At 37.3% G+C, this 25,000-nt stretch overlaps 2 protein-coding genes across 4 annotated transcripts in view; one reads left to right on the forward strand and one right to left on the reverse strand.

The window, feature by feature from the left end:
• mfsd14bb (major facilitator superfamily domain containing 14Bb) overlaps window positions 1-1,508 on the forward strand; it is an 11,212-nt gene extending 9,704 nt beyond the window's left edge. Inside the window, exon 12 of the mRNA XM_079270351.1 lies at window positions 1-1,508. This exon is cut by the window's left edge and continues 1,735 nt beyond it. The gene's annotated coding sequence lies outside the window, so the exon portion shown is untranslated.
• A 183-nt stretch (window positions 1,509-1,691) lies between these two features.
• lrrc2 (leucine rich repeat containing 2) lies at window positions 1,692-10,193 on the reverse strand. 3 transcript variants are annotated; one of them, XM_079270355.1, is made up of 11 exons: window positions 10,121-10,193; window positions 9,399-9,543; window positions 8,753-8,868; window positions 8,607-8,680; window positions 8,378-8,534; window positions 5,928-6,064; window positions 5,660-5,805; window positions 5,040-5,192; window positions 3,684-3,844; window positions 3,239-3,284; window positions 1,692-1,948 (listed from the first exon to the last, which is right to left on the reverse strand). In XM_079270355.1, exons 2-11 carry the CDS (start codon window positions 9,533-9,535, stop codon window positions 1,906-1,908), a joined length of 1,170 nt encoding a protein of 389 aa, XP_079126481.1. In that variant the 5' UTR covers window positions 9,536-9,543; window positions 10,121-10,193; the 3' UTR covers window positions 1,692-1,905. The 3 variants fall into 3 exon arrangements, with proteins under 3 accessions (XP_079126481.1, XP_079126479.1, XP_079126480.1); XM_079270353.1 differs by lacking the exon at window positions 1,692-1,948 and having other exon boundaries at window positions 3,108-3,284; window positions 8,607-8,868; XM_079270354.1 differs by lacking the exon at window positions 1,692-1,948 and having other exon boundaries at window positions 3,108-3,284; window positions 8,607-8,868; window positions 9,399-9,540; window positions 10,121-10,146.
• Between the last annotated feature and the right edge of the window lie 14,807 nt (window positions 10,194-25,000).

Consider the following 25,000-nt stretch of genomic DNA (forward strand, 5'->3'; position numbering starts at 1 on the left):
GAGCCGAAACCTCCGTCATCGAACGAAACCTTTCGTTTGAACCGTTACTGATGTTCTGTCACTTTAAGGCTCAGACCTCCTCCGTTGTGTGCTGCGTTCAGGTTACATCGATCGGTGGGACATCCTGGTTTCTGCCAGCGGGAGCTGTCTGTTAGTCTCAGAGGAGACGTCACACAAGTTACCAAAACTATCCGTTTCTAGTTTGTTTTTACTTTTCGTCACACGGCTCCCGCTTTTAGTTTTTTCTCCGTGGTGCCCTGAATGCAGCATCAACCTGATGAAGAAGATGTAGCTTCATCATGAAGCACAATCACTGATTACTGACTCACGTCTGGAGAAATCCTTGAATTGTTATCTTTAATGTAACCAAACGTTAAATCTCTAGAGATGATGTCACAGACGGACGGTATATTTTTCTACAGTCAAGAGTTGTGACTCCATATCCCAGAATGCACCAGTGTTATTAGCAAGCCTTCCTGTTTTGTTCAGCTCCTCCGGTCTTTATTATGTCGCTGCTGCGTTCAAGACCCGTTGGGAAGTTCATCACTCCTACGTTTTTAGAAACCAGAGAAGAAGAATTCAAACAATGCGTTCACGGCGACTGTTTTTACACTTAAAAATAGAATAAACGGAGAATTCCTCGTGTAATAATGTTTATTTAATTGTTCTATAAAAAATATTAGACTTCTATTAAACATATTTACAGATTTAAGAGTTATAGATTGTTTTATTTGAACTATTATTGAGTTGTAAAATTTAAATATGTAACTTTAAAGCTGTTTGTAATATATTTATAGAAATCCAAATTGTTTATAATTGAAATGAATGAATCTGGATTATTTTATTGGTAGAAAATGTTTTTGAAACTATTCAGATTTCCCAGATATTTTCTGGATTAAATATTTCCTCATTAAATGTTAAATCTTTTGGTTTTCTTTGGGTAAAATTCATTTTTAACGGGTTCATTTGATCTTTGTTTGATTCAAAGTTCTTTGAACGTCGTTTCATATTTTTTATTCTCATGTTCAAAGTAAAGTTGATTCATTGAGCCTCAGTTCTTCTTCTCTTGGATTAAAAGTGTTTTTCGTCGATGTAAACATGGAGGAGCTCAACTTTCCGACGGGCCTTGAAGTGACAACATGGCCGCCGGTTCAAACGCACAGATGAAGCTTTTTAAACGACTTGTTACTGAACAGAAAATGTCCATTTTAGAAAATGATGATTATTATTAGAACGGAAACGTATGCAGTCAAACTCTTCTTCTTCTCCTCCTCCTCCTCCTCCTCCTCCTCCTGCTCCTCCTCCTCCTCCTCTTCCTCCTCTTCTTCTTCCTGGAGCAGGACTTTCTCTGACTGCTGCTCTGTACTTCTGAACGTGCCTCTCATCATTCTTCATCTTCATGTTTTGATAGAGAAGCAGAAAGACGCTGAATGACGTCTTTGTTGTATTTGCTTTCTTTTATCATATTGAGAACATTTTGAATAATATCTATAATAATCAGTATAATGATGATAATAAAGAAATGTATGAAATTTGGAACCTGGACATGTTTGTTTTTATTTGAGTTCTTTGATTTTTGGAGATTTTTGTATTTAATATAATTGTTACATTCTCGCAACCGTTTATAGATATTTATAAACATATCTGAGTAATAACCGAATAATTCAACAACAAACGTACAAGCTCTGAATTTATACATTTTATGGCAGAAATGAACCAAAACCGATGATATTTATTTCGTATCGAAGTCGTTCATTAACAGGAGAGCTTATGAATAATAAACGTATGAATAATTATTTCTGTTTCTTCAGTCTTGTTTTATCTGTTTGGTCACTTTTACAACTTCAACCATTAAAACCACTTCCTGTGAGACGTTCAAAGACCAACATTTAAAACGTTCAACTCTCAATGTTGGAAATCTGATCTTGGAATGAAACGTTTTGTTTTTCTAAAAAGGAGAAAAAAAGGATTTAAAAACACTCAAAATAAATATTCAAAAAATATCAGAAACTCAAAATAAACCGTTTAAAGTGCTGCGTTCACTCTCCTAAACACACACACACACACACGCTCGTGCACACACACACACACACGCTCGTACACACACACACACACGCTCGTATACACACACGCTCGTACACACACACACGCTCGTACACACACACACACGCTCGTATACACACACGCTCGTACACACACACACGCTCGTACACACACACACACACGCTTGTACACACACACACACGCTCGTATACACACACGCTCGTACACACACACACGCTCGTACACACACACACACACGCTTGTACACACACACACACGCTCGTATACACACACGCTCGTACACACACACACGCTCGTATACACACACACACACGCTCGTACACACACACACACTCGTATACACACACACACACACACACACACACGCTCGTATACACACACACACGAGACAAATGTTTGTTTGATTCTAGTTCCTCTTCCTCATATCCTGCATCATCCTCTTCCTCACATCCTTCATCATCCTCTTCCTCACATCCTTCATCGTCCTCTTCCTCACATCCTTCATCATCCTCTTCCTCACACCCTGCATCATCCTCTTCCTCACATCCTTCATCATCCTCTTCCTCACACCCTGCATCATCCTCTTCCTCACATCCTGCATCTTCCTCACACCCTGCATCATCCTCTTCCTCACATCCTGCATCTTCCTCACACCCTGCATCATCCTCTTCCTCACATCCTGCATCATCCTCTTCCTCACACCCTGCATCATCCTCTTCCTCACATCCTGCATCATCCTCTTCCTCACACCCTGCATCATCCTCTTCCTCACATCCTTCATCATCCTCTTCCTCACACCCTGCATCATCCTCTTCCTCACATCCTGCATCTTCCTCACACCCTGCATCATCCTCTTCCTCACATCCTGCATCTTCCTCACACCCTGCATCATCCTCTTCCTCACACCCTGCATCATCCTCTTCCTCACACCCTGCATCATCCTCTTCCTCACATCCTGCATCTTCCTCACACCCTGCATCATCCTCTTCCTCACATCCTGCATCTTCCTCACACCCTGCATCATCCTCTTCCTCACACCCTGCATCATCCTCTTCCTCACACCCTGCATCATCCTCTTCCTCACATCCTGCATCATCCTCTTCCTCACACCCTGCATCATCCTCTTCCTCACATCCTGCATCTTCCTCACACTCTTCATCCTCCTCTTCCTCACAGCAGGCAGGAGATGGACACCTTGGTGGTGGAGTCGGGGACGGTGTCTGGTGAGGGACAAACATGTAATTGTACTACAAAATATTAAATATTTTCTAAATATGGCGCTCTAACATATAAATATACAGAATATAAGCTGCGTAATACAGCAAAATATATTTTAATAATGCAGTATTAGACACTTAATATATTGTAAAAATCATTTCATCTGAACATAAATGTCATTTAATATGAATTTCATTACATATTTAATCAACATTACATTTTAATGGATATTAATTCAATATTTAGTTTTAATTAACATTACATTTAAATGTAACATATTTTTGGGACACACTGTCGAATACGAGTCGTCTTTTATAAATAACTTAAATCTTTGCCAAAATACAGATTTCTCCCCAGAAAATAACAACACAACGAATAAATATGAAGTTTAATGTTCTCACCTCTGTCCTTCAGAGAGCTGATGTACGCCTCGATGAACTCCTTCTCTCTGCTGTCCTTCTTCACCTCCTCTTCCTCCTCTCGCCACCTCTTCCTCTTGTTCTTCTCCTTCTTCTCCTCTTCCTTCTTCTCTGCACTCAATCGGTCGCACAGTCGAATAAACCTGCCGGAGGAACAGAAGAGGCCATAACACCTGAGACAGTCTGTGTGGTTTGTGTACTTGATGTCTGTGTGGTTTGTGTACTTGATGTCTTTGTTGTTTGTATACTTGATGTCTCTGTGGTTTGTGTACTTGATGTCTTTGTTGTTTGTGTACTTGATGTCTCTGTTGTTTGTGTACTTGATGTCTCTGTGGTTTGTGTACTTGATGTCTCTGTTGTTTGTGTACTTGATGTCTTTGTTGTTTGTATACTTGATGTCTCTGTGGTTTGTGTACTTGATGTCTTTGTTGTTTGTGTACTTGATGTCTCTGTTGTTTGTGTACTTGATGTCTCTGTGGTTTGTGTACTTGATGTCTCTGTTGTTTGTGTACTTGATGTCTCTGTTGTTTGTGTACTTGATGTCTTTGTTGTTTGTGTACTTGATGTCTCTGTTGTTTGTGTACTTGATGTCTCTGTGGTTTGTGTACTTGATGTCTTTGTTGTTTGTGTACTTGATGTCTCTGTTGTTTGTGTACTTGATGTCTCTGTGGTTTGTGTACTTGATGTCTCTGTGGTTTGTGTACTTGATGTCTCTGTTGTTTGTGTACTTGATGCCTCTGTTGTTTGTGTACTTGATGTCTCTGTTGTTTGTGTACTTGATGTCTCTGTTGTTTGTGTACTTGATGTCTCTGTTGTTTGTGTACTTGATGTCTCTGTTGTTTGTGTACTTGATGTCTCTGTTGTTTGTGTACTTGATGTCTCTGTTGTTTGTGTACTTGATGTCTCTGTTGTTTGTGTACTTGATGTCTCTGTTGTTTGTGTACTTGATGTCTCTGTGGTTTGTGTACTTGATGTCTCTGTGGTTTGTGTACTTGATGTCTCTGTTGTTTGTGTACTTGATGTCTCTGTGGTTTGTGTACTTGATGTCTCTGTTGTTTGTGTACTTGATGTCTCTGTTGTTTGTGTACTTGATGTCTCTGTTGTTTGTGTACTTGATGTCGCTGTGGTTTGTGTACTTGATGTCTCTGTTGTTTGTGTACTTGATGTCTCTGTTGTTTGTGTACTTGATGTCGCTGTGGTTTGTGTACTTGATGTCTCTGTTGTTTGTGTACTTGATGTCTCTGTTGTTTGTGTACTTGATGTCTCTGTGGTTTGTGTACTTGATGTCTCTGTGGTTTGTGTACTTGATATCCGTGTGGTTGTGTTTGATTTGCGTACTTGATATCGGGGTTTCGGCACAGTTTGGTGGGGCAGCAGGTGAGGGCGTCCCCGTTGACGACGATCATCTTGAGTGTGGAGATTTTGCAGAGACAGTGAGGCAGGTAGGACAGATTGTTCTTATGGAGGAACAAGGTGACCAGCTGCTCCAACCTGCAGACACACACACACACACACACACACACACACATTATTAATGCGTCGTCATTTCAGTGGAAATTTGTTTTGCAACTTGCAAAACAAAAAATATAAGAGGACACATTTCAACATTCTGTCTTAGAGTGAGATGTTATGCATGGTTAGCCTAGCTTAGCATAAAGACTGGAAGCCTATTTTCTTGCTCTGCTGTCACTTGTGACCTTATATAAATGTCATATATATATATAGATTCAATGTTCATGCATATTTAATGATGAATTGAACTTGTTATTGACTTTGTCTTGTCGGGCTTTAAGAACAACTCGTTTTTTAGTTTGTAGCCTTTTTAGAGATTTAAGAACTGAGAGAAAACAACTGTAAACAATTAAACTACAGAGACATTTCCAGTGGTCGTCCAGGACATCAGACCGTTGCTGCTCAGAGTAATCAGATTACAGGTAGGTGATGACGTCATCGGTCACCTGTCCATGTCCTGCGGCAGGTCGGTCAGACCGTTGTTGCTCAGGTCCAACAGCTGCAGGCCGCTCATCCTCAGAGCACAGATGGGGATCGTCATGAAGCGGTTTTCTGCAACGTCCAGGTGAACCAGCTGCTTCAGGCTGCTCAGCTGACAGTGACATCATCATTATCAGCACAATGACATCGCTAGTTAATCTTTCAGTGTGTCTGTAAAGTGAAATGTGAAACTACCACCATGTGGGTGGATCATCGTTTCCTCTCTGCTTTTACCTCAAACGGCAGATCGGACAGGTTGTGGTTTCCCGTGAGTTCGAGTCTCTTCAGGTTCTCACAGTTTCCGAGTTCTGGAGGAACTTTGGACAAACGGTTGTAGCTGACGTTTAATTCCCTCAAACCTGTCAGTTTACCTGACGACAGAAGAGGCTGATTGATACTTTAAAAACACTTTTCTTGGTTTTTCACAAATTATTGTAAGAAGCAGAACTAAAAAACATCCTCACTGATCTCAGGTGGCAGCTCTGCTATGGTGTTTCTGCGGTTTGTGTACTTGATGTCGGTGTGGTTTGTGTACTTAATGTCTATGTGGTGTGTTTACACTATGTCGGTGTGGTTGGTGTACTTGATGTCGGTGTGGTTTGTGTACTTGATGTCGGTGTGGTTTGTGTACTTGATGTCGGTGTGGTTTGTGTACTTGATGTCGGTGTGGTTTGTGTACTTGATGTCGGTGTGGTTTGTGTACTTGATGTCGGTGTGATTTGTGTACTTGATGTCGGTGTGGTTTGTGTACTTGATGTCATTGTGGTTTGTGTACTTGATGTCATTGTGGTTTGTGTACTTGATGTCGGTGTGGTTTGTGTACTTGATGTCGGTGTGGTTTGTGTACTTGATGTCGGTGTGGTTTGTTTACTTGATGTCGTTGTGGTTTGTGTACTTGATGTCGGTTTGGTTTGTTTACTTGATGTCGTGGTTTATGTACTTGATGTCGGTTTGGTTTGTGTACTTGATGTCGGTGTGGTTTGTGTACTTGATGTCGGTTTGGTTTGTTTACTTGATGTCGTTGTGGTTTATGTACTTGATGTCGGTTTGGTTTGTGTACTTGATGTCGGTGTGGTTTGTGTACTTGATGTCGGTGTGGTTTGTGTACTTGATGTCGGTGTGGTTTGTGTACTTGATGTCGGTGTGGTTTGTGTACTTGATGTCTGTGTGGTTTGTGTACTTGATGTCGGTGTGGTTTGTGTACTTGATGTCGGTGTGGTTTGTGTACTTGATGTCGGTGTGGTTTGTGTACTTGATGTTTGTGTACTTGATGTCTGTGTGGTTTGTGTACTTGATGTCGGTGTGGTTTGCGTACTTGATGTCGGTGTGGTTTGCGTACTTGATGTCGGTGTGGTTTGCGTACTTGATGTCGGTGTGGTTTGCGTACTTGATGTCGGTGTGGTTTGCGTCCTTGATGTCGGTGTGGTTTGCGTACTTGATGTCGGTGTGGTTTGCGTACTTGATGTCGGTGTGGTTTGCGTACTTGATGTCGGTGTGGTTTGCGTACTTGATGTCGGTGTGGTTTGCGTACTTGATGTCGGTGTGGTTTGTGTACTTGATGTCGGTGTGGTTTGCGTCCTTGATGTCGGTGTGGTTTGTGTCCTTGATGTCGGTGTGGTTTGCGTACTTGATGTCGGTGTGGTTTGCGTACTTGATGTCGGTGTGGTTTGCGTACTTGATGTCGGTGTGGTTTGTGTACTTGATGTCTGTGTGGTTTGTGTACTTGATGTCGGTGTGGTTTGTGTACTTGATGTCGGTGTGGTTTGTGTACTTGATGTCGGTGTGGTTTGCGTACTTGATGTCGGTGTGGTTTGCGTCCTTGATGTCGGTGTGGTTTGCGTACTTGATGTCGGTGTGGTTTGCGTACTTGATGTCGGTGTGGTTTGCGTACTTGATGTCGGTGTGGTTTGCGTACTTGATGTCGGTGTGGTTTGTGTACTTGATGTTTGTGTACTTGATGTCTGTGTGGTTTGTGTACTTGATGTCGGTGTGGTTTGCGTCCTTGATGTCGGTGTGGTTTGCGTACTTGATGTCGGTGTGGTTTGCGTACTTGATGTCGGTGTGGTTTGCGTACTTGATGTCGGTGTGGTTTGCGTCCTTGATGTCGGTGTGGTTTGCGTACTTGATGTCGGTGTGGTTTGCGTACTTGATGTCGGTGTGGTTTGCGTACTTGATGTCGGTGTGGTTTGCGTCCTTGATGTCGGTGTGGTTTGCGTACTTGATGTCGGTGTGGTTTGCGTACTTGATGTCGGTGTGGTTTGTGTACTTGATGTCGGTGTGGTTTGTGTACTTGATGTCGGTGTGGTTTGTGTACTTGATGTTTGTGTACTTGATGTCTGTGTGGTTTGTGTACTTGATGTCGGTGTGGTTTGCGTCCTTGATGTCGGTGTGGTTTGCGTCCTTGATGTCGGTGTGGTTTGCGTACTTGATGTCGGTGTGGTTTGTGTACTTGATGTTTGTGTACTTGATGTCTGTGTGGTTTGTGTACTTGATGTCGGTGTGGTTTGCGTCCTTGATGTCGGTGTGGTTTGCGTACTTGATGTCGGTGTGGTTTGCATACTTGATATCTGTGTGGTTTGCGTACTTGATGTCGGTGTGGTTTGCATCCTTGATGTCGGTGTGGTTTGCGTACTTGATGTCGGTGTGGTTTGCGTACTTGATGTCGGTGTGGTTTGTGTACTCACCGATCTCCGCGGGCAGCTCTGCGATGGTGTTCTTGGGGATCTCCAGCACGGTGAGCTGGGTGAACAGAGCCAGGTACTCCGGCAGCCGGCTGATCTTCGTCCCGCTGACGTGCCACTCTCTCAGGTAGGTCATCCACTGCAACTCTCTGGGGAAGTCCTGCAACCATATTCACTCATCACCAGTTGTCTTCTTTCACATCAACGTTAGAATGTTGAACCAGCAGCTCACCGTCCACTGATCTCCATCCAGCTGGAAGATCAGCTTGCTCTCTTCTGGATCTTTCTGATCCTGCTGCTCTGCTTCTGATAAACAACAACAACAACAACATGAACAGATACACAGCAATATGATCAGCAATATACCACAATATTTACCTGTGTTCACCTGTACACCAGTCAGTGCAGATCTCTCCAGGTAACGATGCAGAAGGTTCAGTTCCCCCGTCTTCAGTGTTTTACAGTAGATGCGATACTGCCACTGCTGGTCGATCCTCCAGACAGACAGACAGACAGACAGACAGACAGACAGACAGACAGACAGACAGACAGACAGACAGACGTGTTAATGGATCCTCTGCAGCTTCATGTTAACTGATTTCAGACAGACTGGACGTTCGTTCTTTGACTTTGTGACCTTTTTGTCACAGTTGAACTTCAGCCCTGATGTTTGGATATAAATAAGTAAGTTATGTTTGTTCATGTTACTGAAATCACCTGTGACCCTCACAGGTCAAGAGGAAGCAGTCAGCTGTGTGGAAACTATGAAACGTATGTTACGTACAGACAAACATTTCCAGTTCTACTGACACTGTTGACATGAAGTTTAGTTTTTCATTTGAAAATAATCGAATGTGCTCCGTTCAACATTCTTCAGTTACAATACTAGTTGCTAGTACATGTATATTCACAGTGCACTGTGTAATAACAGAGTAATTACTCTGTATATTCACAGTGCACTGTGTAATAACAGAGTAATTACTCTGTTATTACACAGTGCACTGTGTAATAACAGAGTAATTACTTTGGGAGGGCGCTCTGCTCCATCCTCTCCAGCTCCTTCTTCTGCTTCTGTCTGTGTGTCTTCACTCGGACCTCCCACATGTCTCTGACCAGAGACAAGTCGCTGACCGGGACGTCCAGCTTCCTGCCGAGACCCATCGCTGCTGCTGGAGAGAGGAAGAGGAGGAGCAGACCTTCATCTCAAGATCAGAGACACAATCTGATTTCACTAAATACTGACTTCATGATTCCATGTCGACACAGATGATCAGTTCTGTATATTTATACTTTATTTTGAAGCTCAAACTACTGTAATATAGTACAATATTTACCTCTGAGACGTAGTACTCTAAGTACAGTACTTTTGTCTATTCTAAGGTTTTTCATTTCGTCTTTTTGTCTTTTGTGAAGCACTTTGTGACGTTCTGTTTCTGTTTATAAATAGTTACATACAAATCTTCACACATGTATTCATGATCCCCAGAGGAAGAACCACTCTGGTTATAACCACGTAGCTCCTGTTTAGCATGTTAGCATGCTGGGATGCTAACATGCTAAACAGGAGGACAGTAAAGAGACGAAGGAGAAGGACTCAGTGGTGTCTGCTGCAGTTTAATGTGTTCACTGTAAGATGGAGACGTCCTGTTTATCATTAAGAGTCCACTTTGATTTATTATCATGTAAATAATAACAATAATATAATAAACAACTTCCAGCTGTGATTTAAACAAAGTGTTTTCTTACCTGTGAGTTCCTGTTAACGTCCTAACAGCCTTTCACCAGCTTGTTTACTGAGATCTGACTCTGTGTGTGTGTGTGTGTGTGTGTGTGTGTGTGTGTGTGTGTGTGTGTGTGTGTGTGTGTGTGACACAGCATGCTATTTTTACCAGCTGAGATGTGACCCCTGCTGTGTGTCACATGACGCTGCTGCCTCACATTTATCTCTAATAATCTCTAATAATCTTTAAAACAGTAACTTTGTTTCTTCAGCTTTACATTGAGAGTTCCTGGAAGAAGTACTCTGATGTTTTACTGCAGTACAAGTAGTAATACTATCCTGAAGAAATACTCTGCACAGTAAACGTACTGAGTTCAAAATGTTACTCAAGTAAAAGTACAAAAGTATCGGCATCAAAACAAAATAAAAAGTTTAAAAGTACTCATAATGCAGAATACTATATATTGTACGATTGTATTATATTTATTGATGTATTAATGTGTTCTTCATTTTATGATGATTTGATTTGATATACTGCTGGTAGTTTTGTTTGTTATGTTACATCATCATTTACTAGTAAGTACTGGTAAGTATTCAGATAAATGTTGAGCAGTAGAAAGTCAAACATATTTACCTCTGAGATGTACTGCAGTACAAGTGTGAAGTAGAAAATGGAAATATTTACTGGAAATGAAGTACTGGTACCTACTAGTAAATTGTACAATAAAAGTACAGTTCTTGTGTAAATACTTGCACTGTGTTTTCTGTGTCAGTTGTTTGCATTAGTTTTACATTTGCTTGTTTTAGTCTATTTCCTGTTTTATTTTTGAATTCACTTCTCGTGTGTCATGTTTGGTATACTTCCTGTTTTCTCGAGTCTTCCCACCTTTTCGATTTAAAAAAATACTCTGTTAGGGTAAATGTACTAATAGCACACTCTAAAATACTCCACACAGTACAAATACACTGTTATTAATATGATTACTAATACATTAACATCATTAATATTATTACATCTAGAACCAGCAACTCAGCGAGTCGGACAGGGACGCACATAATCTTTATTTGATGACGCTGAAAAATCAATTAGGATCATTGTTCTTGTTGGACAAACAAGTTAAATGCTTCCACGAGACCAAGAAACAGTCAGAGGACGTGATGTAGTATTAAATATTGAGAAAGACGGTTTATAGTGACAGGAAGCGTTGTTGTTGTTGTTGTTTCCTAAATCTAACATTCGTGACGCTTTTCCTGAACCTAACTAAGTGGTTTTGTTAATTTAAGGGAGGGGTTGACTTTAAAAGATTGTCCTAAAAGGCCACCGTACAGATTAATTAACCCTTTAAATTTAGGAAACAACACAAGTTAAAAGTGTTAAAAACCTGAAAACAGTTCATTATTTTGACTTTTTCATAAATTCACAGATGATAACAGTTCAGATGATTCAACGATTTTAAAAATCAACTGTGGTTTAATATTTATTTCGTTTTTAATGTCACATGAATTATTTGTACAACAGCTGTTTGTGTTTCATCTATAAATATCCATCTGTGTGACGTTTACAATCAACACAATGTAAAGATATTCACAACACGCATGTTCAGCTTCTTTAAATACAGTTTACCTAACAGTTTACTAACAGTTTACGAACCGTTTACTAACAGTTTACTAACAGTTTACGAACCGTTTACTAACAGTTTACCGAACAGTTTACTAACAGTTTACTAACCGTTTACCGAACAGTTTACCTAACAGTTTACCGAACAGTTTACTAACAGTTTACCTAACAGTTTACTAAGTTTACTAACAGTTTACCGAACAGTTTACTAACAGTTTACTAACAGTTTACTAACCATTTACCGAACAGTTTACCTAACAGTTTACGAACAGTTTACCAAACAGTTTACTAACAGTTTACTAACAGTTTACTAACAGTTCACTAACAGTTTACTAACCGTTTGCTTACCGTTTACTAATCGTTTGCTAACCGTTTACTAACAGTTTACCTAACAGTTTACCTAACAGTTTACTGACAGTTTACCTAACAGTTTACTAACAGTTTACTAATAGTTTACTAACAGTTTACTAACAGTTTACCGAACAGTTTACCGAACAGTTTACTAACCGTTTACTAACCGTTTACTAACAGTTTAGCTAACAGTTTACCTAACAGTTTACTAACAGTGTACTAACAGTTTACGAACCGTTTACTAACAGTTTACCGAACAGTTTACCTAACAGTTTACTAACAGTTTACTAACAGTTTACCGAACAGTTTACTAACAGTTTACTAACAGTTTACCGAACAGTTTACTAACAGTTTACCTAACAGTTTACCTAACAGCTTACTAACAGTTTACTAACAGTTTACCTAACAGTTTACCTAACAGTTTACCTCCCAGTTTACCTCACAGTTTACTAACAGTTTACCTAACAGTTTACCTAACAGTTTACTAACAGTTTACCTAACAGTTTACTGGCAGTTTACTAACAGTTTACCTAACAGTTTACTAACAGTTTACTAACAGTTTACCGAAAAGTTTACTAACAGTTTACTAACAGTTTACTAACAGTTTACCTAACAGTTTACTGACAGTTTACTAACAGTTTACCTAACAGTTTACTAACAGTTTACCTAACAGCTTACTAACAGTTTACCTAACAGTTTACCTCCCAGTTTACCTCACAGTTTACTAACAGTTTACCTAACAGTTTACCTAACAGTTTACTAACAGTTTACCTAACAGTTTACTGGCAGTTTACTAACAGTTTACCTAACAGTTTACTAACAGTTTACTAACAGTTTACCGAAAAGTTTACTAACAGTTTACTAACAGTTTACTAACAGTTTACCTAACAGTTTACTGACAGTTTACTAACAGTTTACCTAACAGTTTACTAACAGTTTACCTAACAGCTTACTAACAGTTTACTAACAGTTTACCTAACACTTTACCTAACAGTTTACCTAACAGTTTACCTCACAGTTTACTAACAGTTTACTAACAGTTTACGAACCGTTTACTAACAGTTTACTAACAGTTTACGAACCGTTTACTAACAGTTTACCGAACAGTTTACTAACAGTTTACTAACCGTTTACCGAACAGTTTACCTAACAGTTTACTAACAGTTTACTAACAGTTTACTAACAGTTTACCGAACAGTTTACTAACAGTTTACCTAACAGTTTACTAAGTTTACTAACAGTTTACCGAACAGTTTACTAACAGTTTACTAACAGTTTACTAACCATTTACCGAACAGTTTACCTAACAGTTTACTAACAGTTTACTAACAGTTTACCGAACAGTTTACTAACAGTTTACCTAACAGTTTACTAACAGTTTACCTAACAGTTTACTGACAGTTTACTAACAGTTTACTAACAGTTTACCGAACAGTTTACTAACAGTTTACCTAACAGTTTACGAACAGTTTACCAAACAGTTTACGAACAGTTTACCAAACAGTTTACTAACAGTTTACTAACAGTTTACTAACAGTTTACTAACAGTTCACTAACAGTTTACTAACAGTTTACCTAACAGTTTACTGACAGTTTACCTAACAGTTTACTAACAGTTTACTAATAGTTTACTAACAGTTTACTAACAGTTTACCGAACAGTTTACCGAACAGTTTACTAACCGTTTACTAACCATTTACTAACAGTTTAGCTAACAGTTTACCTAACAGTTTACTAACAGTGTACTAACAGTTTACGAACCGTTTACTAACAGTTTACCGAACAGTTTACCGAACAGTTTACTAACAGTTTACTAACAGTTTACCGAACAGTTTACTAACAGTTTACTAACAGTTTACCGAACAGTTTACTAACAGTTTACCTAACAGTTTACCTAACAGCTTACTAACAGTTTACTAACAGTTTACCTAACAGTTTACCTAACAGTTTACCTCCCAGTTTACCTCACAGTTTACTAACAGTTTACCTAACAGTTTACCTAACAGTTTACTAACAGTTTACCTAACAGTTTACTGGCAGTTTACTAACAGTTTACCTAACAGTTTACTAACAGTTTACTAACAGTTTACCGAACAGTTTACTAACAGTTTACTAACAGTTTACTAACAGTTTACCTAACAGTTTACTGACAGTTTACTAACAGTTTACCTAACAGTTTACTAACAGTTTACCTAACAGTTTACCTAACAGCTTACTAACAGTTTACTAACAGTTTACCTAACACTTTACCTAACAGTTTACCTAACAGTTTACCTCACAGTTTACTAACAGTTTACTAACAGTTTACGAACAGTTTACTGACAGTTTACTAACAGTTTACTAACAGTTTACCTAACAGTTTACTAACAGTTTACCAAACAGTTTACGAACAGTTTACCAAACAGTTTACTAACAGTTTACTAACAGTTTACTAACAGTTTACTAACAGTTCACTAACAGTTTACTAACCGTTTGCTTACCGTTTACTAATCGTTTGCTAACCGTTTACTAACAGTTTACCTAACAGTTTACCTAACAGTTTACTGACAGTTTACCTAACAGTTTACTAACAGTTTACTAATAGTTTACTAACAGTTTACTAACAGTTTACCGAACAGTTTACCGAACAGTTTACTAACCGTTTACTAACCGTTTACTAACAGTTTAGCTAACAGTTTACCTAACAGTTTACTAACAGTGTACTAACAGTTTACGAACCGTTTACTAACAGTTTACCGAACAGTTTACCTAACAGTTTACTAACAGTTTACTAACAGTTTACCGAACAGTTTACTAACAGTTTACTAACAGTTTACCGAACAGTTTACTAACCGTTTACTAACCGTTTACTAACAGTTTAGCTAACAGTTTACCTAACAGTTTACTAACAGTGTACTAACAGTTTACGAACCGTTTACTAACAGTTTACCGAACAGTTTACCTAACAGTTTACTAACAGTTTACTAACAGTTTACCGAACAGTTTACTAACAGTTTACTAACAGTTTACCGAACAGTTTACCTAACAGCTTACTAACAGTTTACTAACAGTTTACCTAACAGTTTACCTAACAGTTTACCTCCCAGTTTACCTCACAGTTTACTAACAGTTTACCTAACAGTTTACTGGCAGTTTACTAACAGTTTACTAACAGTTTACTAACAGTTTACTAACAGTTTACTAACAGTTCACTAACAGTTTACTAACAGTTTACCTAACAGTTTACTGACAGTTTACCTAACAGTTTACTAACAGTTTACTAATAGTTTACTAACAGTTTACTAACAGTTTACCGAACAGTTTACCGAACAGTTTACTAACCGTTTACTAACCATTTACTAACAGTTTAGCTAACAGTTTACCTAACAGTTTACTAACAGTGTACTAACAGTTTACGAACCGTTTACTAACAGTTTACCGAACAGTTTACCGAACAGTTTACTAACAGTTTACTAACAGTTTACCGAACAGTTTACTAACAGTTTACTAACAGTTTACCGAACAGTTTACTAACAGTTTACCTAACAGTTTACCTAACAGCTTACTAACAGTTTACTAACAGTTTACCTAACAGTTTACCTAACAGTTTACCTCCCAGTTTACCTCACAGTTTACTAACAGTTTACCTAACAGTTTACCTAACAGTTTACTAACAGTTTACCTAACAGTTTACTGGCAGTTTACTAACAGTTTACCTAACAGTTTACTAACAGTTTACTAACAGTTTACCGAACAGTTTACTAACAGTTTACTAACAGTTTACTAACAGTTTAGCTAACAGTTTACTGACAGTTTACTAACAGTTTACCTAACAGTTTACTAACAGTTTACCTAACAGTTTACCTAACAGCTTACTAACAGTTTACTAACAGTTTACCTAACACTTTACCTAACAGTTTACCTAACAGTTTACCTCACAGTTTACTAACAGTTTACTAACAGTTTACGAACAGTTTACTGACAGTTTACTAACAGTTTACTAACAGTTTACCTAACAGTTTACTAACAGTTTACCAAACAGTTTACGAACAGTTTACCAAACAGTTTACTAACAGTTTACTAACAGTTTACTAACAGTTTACTAACAGTTCACTAACAGTTTACTAACCGTTTGCTTACCGTTTACTAATCGTTTGCTAACCGTTTACTAACAGTTTACCTAACAGTTTACCTAACAGTTTACTGACAGTTTACCTAACAGTTTACTAACAGTTTACTAATAGTTTACTAACAGTTTACTAACAGTTTACCGAACAGTTTACCGAACAGTTTACTAACCGTTTACTAACCGTTTACTAACAGTTTAGCTAACAGTTTACCTAACAGTTTACTAACAGTTTACTAACAGTTTACCGAACAGTTTACTAACAGTTTACTAACAGTTTACCGAACAGTTTACTAACCGTTTACTAACCGTTTACTAACAGTTTAGCTAACAGTTTACCTAACAGTTTACTAACAGTGTACTAACAGTTTACGAACCGTTTACTAACAGTTTACCGAACAGTTTACCTAACAGTTTACTAACAGTTTACTAACAGTTTACCGAACAGTTTACTAACAGTTTACTAACAGTTTACCGAACAGTTTACCTAACAGCTTACTAACAGTTTACTAACAGTTTACCTAACAGTTTACCTAACAGTTTACCTCCCAGTTTACCTCACAGTTTACTAACAGTTTACCTAACAGTTTACTGGCAGTTTACTAACAGTTTACCTAACAGTTTACTAACAGTTTACTAACAGTTTACCGAACAGTTTACTAACAGTTTACTAACAGTTTACCTAACAGTTTACTGACAGTTTACTAACAGTTTACCTAACAGTTTACTAACAGTTTACCTAACAGTTTACCTAACAGCTTACTAACAGTTTACTAACAGTTTACCTAACAGTTTACTGACAGTTTACTAACAGTTTACCTAACAGTTTACTAACAGTTTACTAACAGTTTACCTAACAGTTTACTGACAGTTTACTAACAGTTTACCTAACAGTTTACTAACAGTTTACTAACAGTTTACCTAACAGTTTACCTCACAGTTTACTAACAGTTTACCTAACAGTTTACCTAACAGTTTACTGACAGTTTACTAACAGTTTACCTAACAGTTTACCTAACAGTTTACTGACAGTTTACTAACAGTTTACCTAACAGTTTACTAACAGTTTACCGAACAGTTTACTAACAGTTTACTAACAGTTTACCTAACAGTTTACTAACAGTTTACTGACAGTTTACTAACAGTTTACTAACAGTTTACCTAACAGTTTACCTAACAGTTTACTGACAGTTTACTAACAGTTTACTAACAGTTTACCTAACAGTTTACTAACAGTTTACTAACAGTTTACCGAACAGTTTACTAACAGTTTACTAACAATTTACCTAACAGTTTACCTAACAGTTTACCTAACAGTTTACCTAACAGTTTACTGACAGTTTACTAACAGTTTACTAACAGTTTACCTAACAGCTTACTAACAGTTTACTAACAGTTTACCGAACAGTTTACTAACAGTTTACCTAACAGTTTACCTCACAGTTTACTGACAGTTTACTAACAGTTTACCTAACAGTTTACCTAACAGTTTACGAACAGTTTACCTAACAGTTTACTGACAGTTTACTGACAGTTTACTAACAGTTTACTAACAGTTTACCTAACAGTTTACTAACAGTTTACCAAACAGTTCACGAACAGTTTACCTAACAGTTTACTGACAGATTACTGACAGTTTACTAACAGTTTACTAACAGTTTACGAACCGTTTACTAACAGTTTACCGAACAGTTTACTAACAGTGTACTAACAGTTTACGAACCGTTTACTAACAGTTTACCGAACAGTTTACCTAACAGTTTACTAACAGTTTACTAACAGTTTACCGAACAGTTTACTAACAGTTTACTAACAGTTTACCGAACAGTTTACCTAACAGCTTACTAACAGTTTACTAACAGTTTACCTAACAGTTTACCTAACAGTTTACCTCCCAGTTTACCTCCCAGTTTACTAACAGTTTACCTAACAGTTTACTGGCAGTTTACTAACAGTTTACCTAACAGTTTACTAACAGTTTACTAACAGTTTACCGAACAGTTTACTAACAGTTTACTAACAGTTTACTAACAGTTTACCTAACAGTTTACTGACAGTTTACTAACAGTTTACCTAACAGTTTACTAACAGTTTACCTAACAGTTTACCTAACAGCTTACTAACAGTTTACTAACAGTTTACCTAACAGTTTACCTCACAGTTTACTAACAGTTTACCTAACAGTTTACCTAACAGTTTACTGACAGTTTACTAACAGTTTACCTAACAGTTTACCTAACAGTTTACTGACAGTTTACCTAACAGTTTACCTAACAGTTTACTGACAGTTTACCTAACAGTTTACCTAACAGCTTACTAACAGTTTACTAACAGTTTATCTAACAGTTTACCTCACAGTTTACTAACAGTTTACCTAACAGTTTACCTAACAGTTTACTAACAGTTTACTAACAGTTTACCTAACAGTTTACCTAACAGTTTACTGACAGTTTACTAACAGTTTACCTAACAGTTTACTAACAGTTTACCGAACAGTTTACTAACAGTTTACTAACAGTTTACCTAACAGTTTACTAACAGTTTACTGACAGTTTACTAACAGTTTACTAACAGTTTACCTAACAGTTTACCTAACAGTTTACTGACAGTTTACTAACAGTTTACTAACAGTTTACCTAACAGTTTACTAACAGTTTACTAACAGTTTACCGAACAGTTTACTAACAGTTTACTAACAATTTACCTAACAGTTTACCTAACAGTTTACCTAACAGTTTACCTAACAGTTTACTGACAGTTTACTAACAGTTTACTAACAGTTTACCTAACAGCTTACTAACAGTTTACTAACAGTTTACCGAACAGTTTACTAACAGTTTACCTAACAGTTTACCTCACAGTTTACTGACAGTTTACTAACAGTTTACCTAACAGTTTACCTAACAGTTTACGAACAGTTTACCTAACAGTTTACTGACAGTTTACTGACAGTTTACTAACAGTTTACTAACAGTTTACCTAACAGTTTACTAACAGTTTACCAAACAGTTCACGAACAGTTTACCTAACAGTTTACTGACAGATTACTGACATTTTACTAACAGTTTACTAACAGTTTACGAACCGTTTACTAACAGTTTACCGAACAGTTTACTAACAGTTTACCGAACAGTTTACCTAACAGTTTACTAACAGTTTACTAACAGTTTACCTAACAGTTTACCTAACAGCTTACTAACAGTTTACCGAACAGTTTACCTAACAGTTTACCTAACAGTTTACCTAACAGCTTACTAACAGTTTACCTAACAGTTTACTAACAGTTTACTAACAGTTTACCGAACAGTTTACTAACAGTTTACTAACAGTTTACCTAACAGTTTACTAACAGTTTACCTAACAGTTTACCTAACAGTTTACTAACAGTTTACCTAACAGTTTACCTAACAGTTTACCTAACAGTTTACTGACAGTTTACTAACAGTTTACTAACAGTTTACCTAACAGTTTACTAACAGTTTACTAACAGTTTACCGAACAGTTTACTAACAGTTTACTAACAATTTACCTAACAGTTTACCTAACAGTTTACCTAACAGTTTACCTAACAGTTTACTGACAGTTTACTAACAGTTTACTAACAGTTTACCTAACAGCTTACTAACAGTTTACTAACAGTTTACCGAACAGTTTACTAACAGTTTACCTAACAGTTTACCTCACAGTTTACTGACAGTTTACTAACAGTTTACCTAACAGTTTACCTAACAGTTTACGAACAGTTTACCTAACAGTTTACTGACAGTTTACTGACAGTTTACTAACAGTTTACTAACAGTTTACCTAACAGTTTACTAACAGTTTACCAAACAGTTCACGAACAGTTTACCTAACAGTTTACTGACAGATTACTGACAGTTTACCTAACAGTTTACCTAACAGCTTACTAACAGTTTACTAACAGTTTACCTAACAGTTTACTAACAGTTTACTGACAGTTTACCTAACAGTCTACCTAACAGTTTACCTAACAGTTTACCTCACAGTTTACTAACAGTTTACCTAACAGCTTACTAACAGTTTACTAACAGTTTACCGAACAGTTTACCTAACAGTTTACCTAACAGTTTACCTAACAGCTTACTAACAGTTTACCTAACAGTTTACTAACAGTTTACTAACAGTTTACCGAACAGTTTACTAACAGTTTACTAACAGTTTACTAACAGTTTACCTAACAGTTTACCTAACAGTTTGCTGACAGTTTACTAACAGTTTACCGAACAGTTTACTAACAGTTTACCTAACAGTTTACCTCACAGTTTACTGACAGTTTACTAACAGTTTACCTAACAGTTTACCTAACAGTTTACGAACAGTTTACCTAACAGTTTACTGACAGTTTACTGACAGTTTACTAACAGTTTACTAACAGTTTACCTAACAGTTTACTAACAGTTTACCAAACAGTTCACGAACAGTTTACCTAACAGTTTACTGACAGATTACTGACAGTTTACTAACAGTTTACTAACAGTTTACGAACCGTTTACTAACAGTTTACCGAACAGTTTACTAACAGTGTACTAACAGTTTACGAACCGTTTACTAACAGTTTACCGAACAGTTTACCTAACAGTTTACTAACAGTTTACTAACAGTTTACCGAACAGTTTACTAACAGTTTACTGAACAGTTTACCTAACAGCTTACTAACAGTTTACTAACAGTTTACCTAACAGTTTACCTAACAGTTTACCTCCCAGTTTACCTCACAGTTTACTAACAGTTTACCTAACAGTTTACTGGCAGTTTACTAACAGTTTACCTAACAGTTTACTAACAGTTTACTAACAGTTTACCGAACAGTTTACTAACAGTTTACTAACAGTTTACTAACAGTTTACCTAACAGTTTACTGACAGTTTACTAACAGTTTACCTAACAGTTTACTAACAGTTTACCTAACAGTTTACCTAACAGCTTACTAACAGTTTACTAACAGTTTACCTAACAGTTTACCTCACAGTTTACTAACAGTTTACCTAACAGTTTACCTAACAGTTTACTGACAGTTTACTAACAGTTTACCTAACAGTTTACCTAACAGTTTACTGACAGTTTACTAACAGTTTACCTAACAGTTTACTAACAGTTTACCGAACAGTTTACTAACAGTTTACTAACAGTTTACCTAACAGTTTACTAACAGTTTACTGACAGTTTACTAACAGTTTACTAACAGTTTACCTAACAGTTTACCTAACAGTTTACTGACAGTTTACTAACAGTTTACTAACAGTTTACCTAACAGTTTACTAACAGTTTACTAACAGTTTACCGAACAGTTTACTAACAGTTTACTAACAATTTACCTAACAGTTTACCTAACAGTTTACCTAACAGTTTACCTAACAGTTTACTGACAGTTTACTAACAGTTTACTAACAGTTTACCTAACAGCTTACTAACAGTTTACTAACAGTTTACCGAACAGTTTACTAACAGTTTACCTAACAGTTTACCTCACAGTTTACTGACAGTTTACTAACAGTTTACCTAACAGTTTACCTAACAGTTTACGAACAGTTTACCTAACAGTTTACTGACAGTTTACTGACAGTTTACTAACAGTTTACTAACAGTTTACCTAACAGTTTACTAACAGTTTACCAAACAGTTCACGAACAGTTTACCTAACAGTTTACTGACAGATTACTGACATTTTACTAACAGTTTACTAACAGTTTACGAACCGTTTACTAACAGTTTACCGAACAGTTTACTAACAGTTTACCGAACAGTTTACCTAACAGTTTACTAACAGTTTACTAACAGTTTACCAAACAGTTTACTAACAGTTTACTAACAGTTTACTAACAGTTTACCAAACAGTTTACTAACAGTTTACCTAACAGTTTACCTAACAGCTTACTAACAGTTTACCGAACAGTTTACCTAACAGTTTACCTAACAGTTTACCTAACAGTTTACTAACAGTTTACCTAACAGTTTACTAACAGTTTACCTAACAGTTTACCTAACAGCTTACTAACAGTTTACCGAACAGTTTACCTAACAGCTTACTAACAGTTTACCTAACAGTTTACTAACAGTTTACTAACAGTTTACCGAACAGTTTACTAACAGTTTACTAACAGTTTACCTAACAGTTTACTAACAGTTTACCTAACAGTTTACCTAACAGTTTACTAACAGTTTACCTAACAGTTTACCTAACAGTTTACTGACAGTTTACCTAACAGTTTACCTAACAGCTTACTAACAGTTTACTAACAGTTTACCTAACAGTTTACTAACAGTTTACTGACAGTTTACCTAACAGTCTACCTAACAGTTTACCTAACAGTTTACCTCACAGTTTACTAACAGTTTACCTAACAGCTTACTAACAGTTTACTAACAGTTTACCGAACAGTTTACCTAACAGTTTACCTAACAGTTTACCTAACAGCTTACTAACAGTTTACCTAACAGTTTACTAACAGTTTACTAACAGTTTACTAACAGTTTACTAACAGTTTACCTAACAGTTTACCTAACAGTTTGCTGACAGTTTACTAACAGTTTACCTAACAGTTTACTAACAGTTTACCTAACAGTTTACCTAACAGTTTACTGACAGTTTACTAACAGTTTACCTAACAGTTTACCTAACAGCTTACTAACAGTTTACTAACAGTTTACCTAACAGTTTACTAACAGTTTACCGAACAGTTTACTAACAGTTTACCGAACAGTTTACTAACAGTTTACCTAACAGTTTACTAACAGTTTACCGAACAGTTTACTAACAGTTTACCGAACAGTTTACTAACAGTTTACCTAACAGTTAACCTCACAGTTTACTGAGTTTACTAACAGTTTACTAACAGTTTACCTAACAGTTTACTAACAGTTTACTGACAGTTTACTAACAGTTTACTAACAGTTTACCTAACAGTTTACTAACAGTTTACTAACAGTTTACCTAACAGTTTACTAACAGTTTACTAACAGTTTACTAACAGTTTACCTAACAGTTTAATAACAGTTTACTAACAGTGAACTGATATTCCTTGTCATATTGATTTCATTTTGAGATTGTTTCCTGATTAATGGAGGAAGTAATAAAAGTACTAACACCACACTGTAAATAATGTATTAATATTATTACATCTGGAACCATATACTTTTTTTCAGAACAAATTACTTTTTGTGACAACCATTGAAAATAATTTATATTAATTTTCTCTCAATCGTTATTATATTAATGAACTAATTGATTATTAAACTAATTTATTCATGGTCTAACTGTCAGGAGCTTAATTTTAACTAAACAGATTCTATAAAATCTTTAAATGTTTTGTGTGTAAAAGTATGAATTTGTAATGAGGTCTGTTGTATAAAAATAAGACTATAAAGTACAAGTACAGTCCTGTAAAAGTACTCCGTTACAGCGATGTACGACAGTTTTATTGATCCATGAGATCAGAGTTACAACATAAACACTCTGTACTCTTCATTCATACACTTCTTCTTTTATCATTAAGAACTTTAATCTGTATATTATTATTAACACAACAGGTAGTCTGATCCTGATCCTGATCCCTGTACTTCCATCCAGATCCACCAGAGGTCTCTTCAACCTCCTCATCAGTGTGGAGGAGAACATCACAGCTTCTGTTTGTCTCTTAAGTCTTGATTAAGTACAACTTTGAGGTACTTGTACTTGAGTGGTTCCAATTTCTGCTACTTCTACTTCACTTCATTTAATTATTGCGATTTTACACAAAACATGTGATCAGCTTTTTAAATATGATGCATTGTTTTACACTGATTTTTAGTATTTAAATTACTCAGGTTGGTGTTTCACGTGAGGTCATGATGTATTCATTTATTTCTTAACAGCAAAACTAACAGCAGAGACCTGAAGAATAAAAAACGTTGTGTTGTTGCATCATAACTTCAGTATTTCTATGTTGTGTGCATAAGATTATTTTCTGAGCACCAGAGTCTCTTTAGAGAACCTCTCATGTTACTGCAGCAGGTCTGACAGTCTGCCCTCTCAGTCCTGATTCTGGTTCTCCCGTGCCTCCCTTCCCTCCAGCGGGTCCAGCAATACGTCCTGGGTCTCCAGCAGTGTGGGGTCGGATCTGGGTCTGTCCACGGTCGACCGGTCTCTGCTGGAGGATCTGGGTCTGTCCACGGTGGACCGGTCTCTGCTGGAGGATCTGGGTCTGTCCACGGTGGACCGGTCTCTGCTGGAGGATCTGGGTCTGTCCACGGTGGACCGGTCTCTGCTGGAGGATCTGGGTCTGTCCACGGTGGACCGGTCTCTGCTGGAGGATCTGGGTCTGTCCGCGGTGGACCGGTCTCTGCTGGAGGATCTGGGTCTGTCCACGGTGGACCGGTCTCTGCTGGAGGATCTGGGTCTGTACACGGTGGACCGGTCTCTGCTGGAGGATCTGGGTCTGTCCACGGTGGACCGGTCTCTGCTGGAGTCTGAGCTGAAGGAGGTTCTGGGGAACCTGATGAGCATTAAGAAGAACTATAGAAACAGACCATCTTCTCTGTGGTATTGAATACTAACAGGCCCTCAAACTCTCTGTCTGCCTGTTAATCAGTCAGCTCTACCGACACACAGACAACTGTCCCTCCTCTGGTTGTATAGAAGTCTATAGAAAATGACTCTACTTCTCTCTTGATTTATTACCTCAGTAAACATTGTAAACATGAGTTTATGTCTCAATCTCTAGTTTCAAGTCTTCTTCAATACAGCATGATGTTCATTTAGTACATTATGGTCCATTTAGAGTCACACAGACCATAAAGCAGGGGATGCTTTAGGGCGGGGCTACACAGTGATTG

Source organism: Melanostigma gelatinosum (assembly GCF_949748355.1).
Source record: "Melanostigma gelatinosum genome assembly, chromosome: 6".
NCBI classification, from domain to species: Eukaryota; Metazoa; Chordata; class Actinopteri; order Perciformes; family Zoarcidae; genus Melanostigma; species Melanostigma gelatinosum.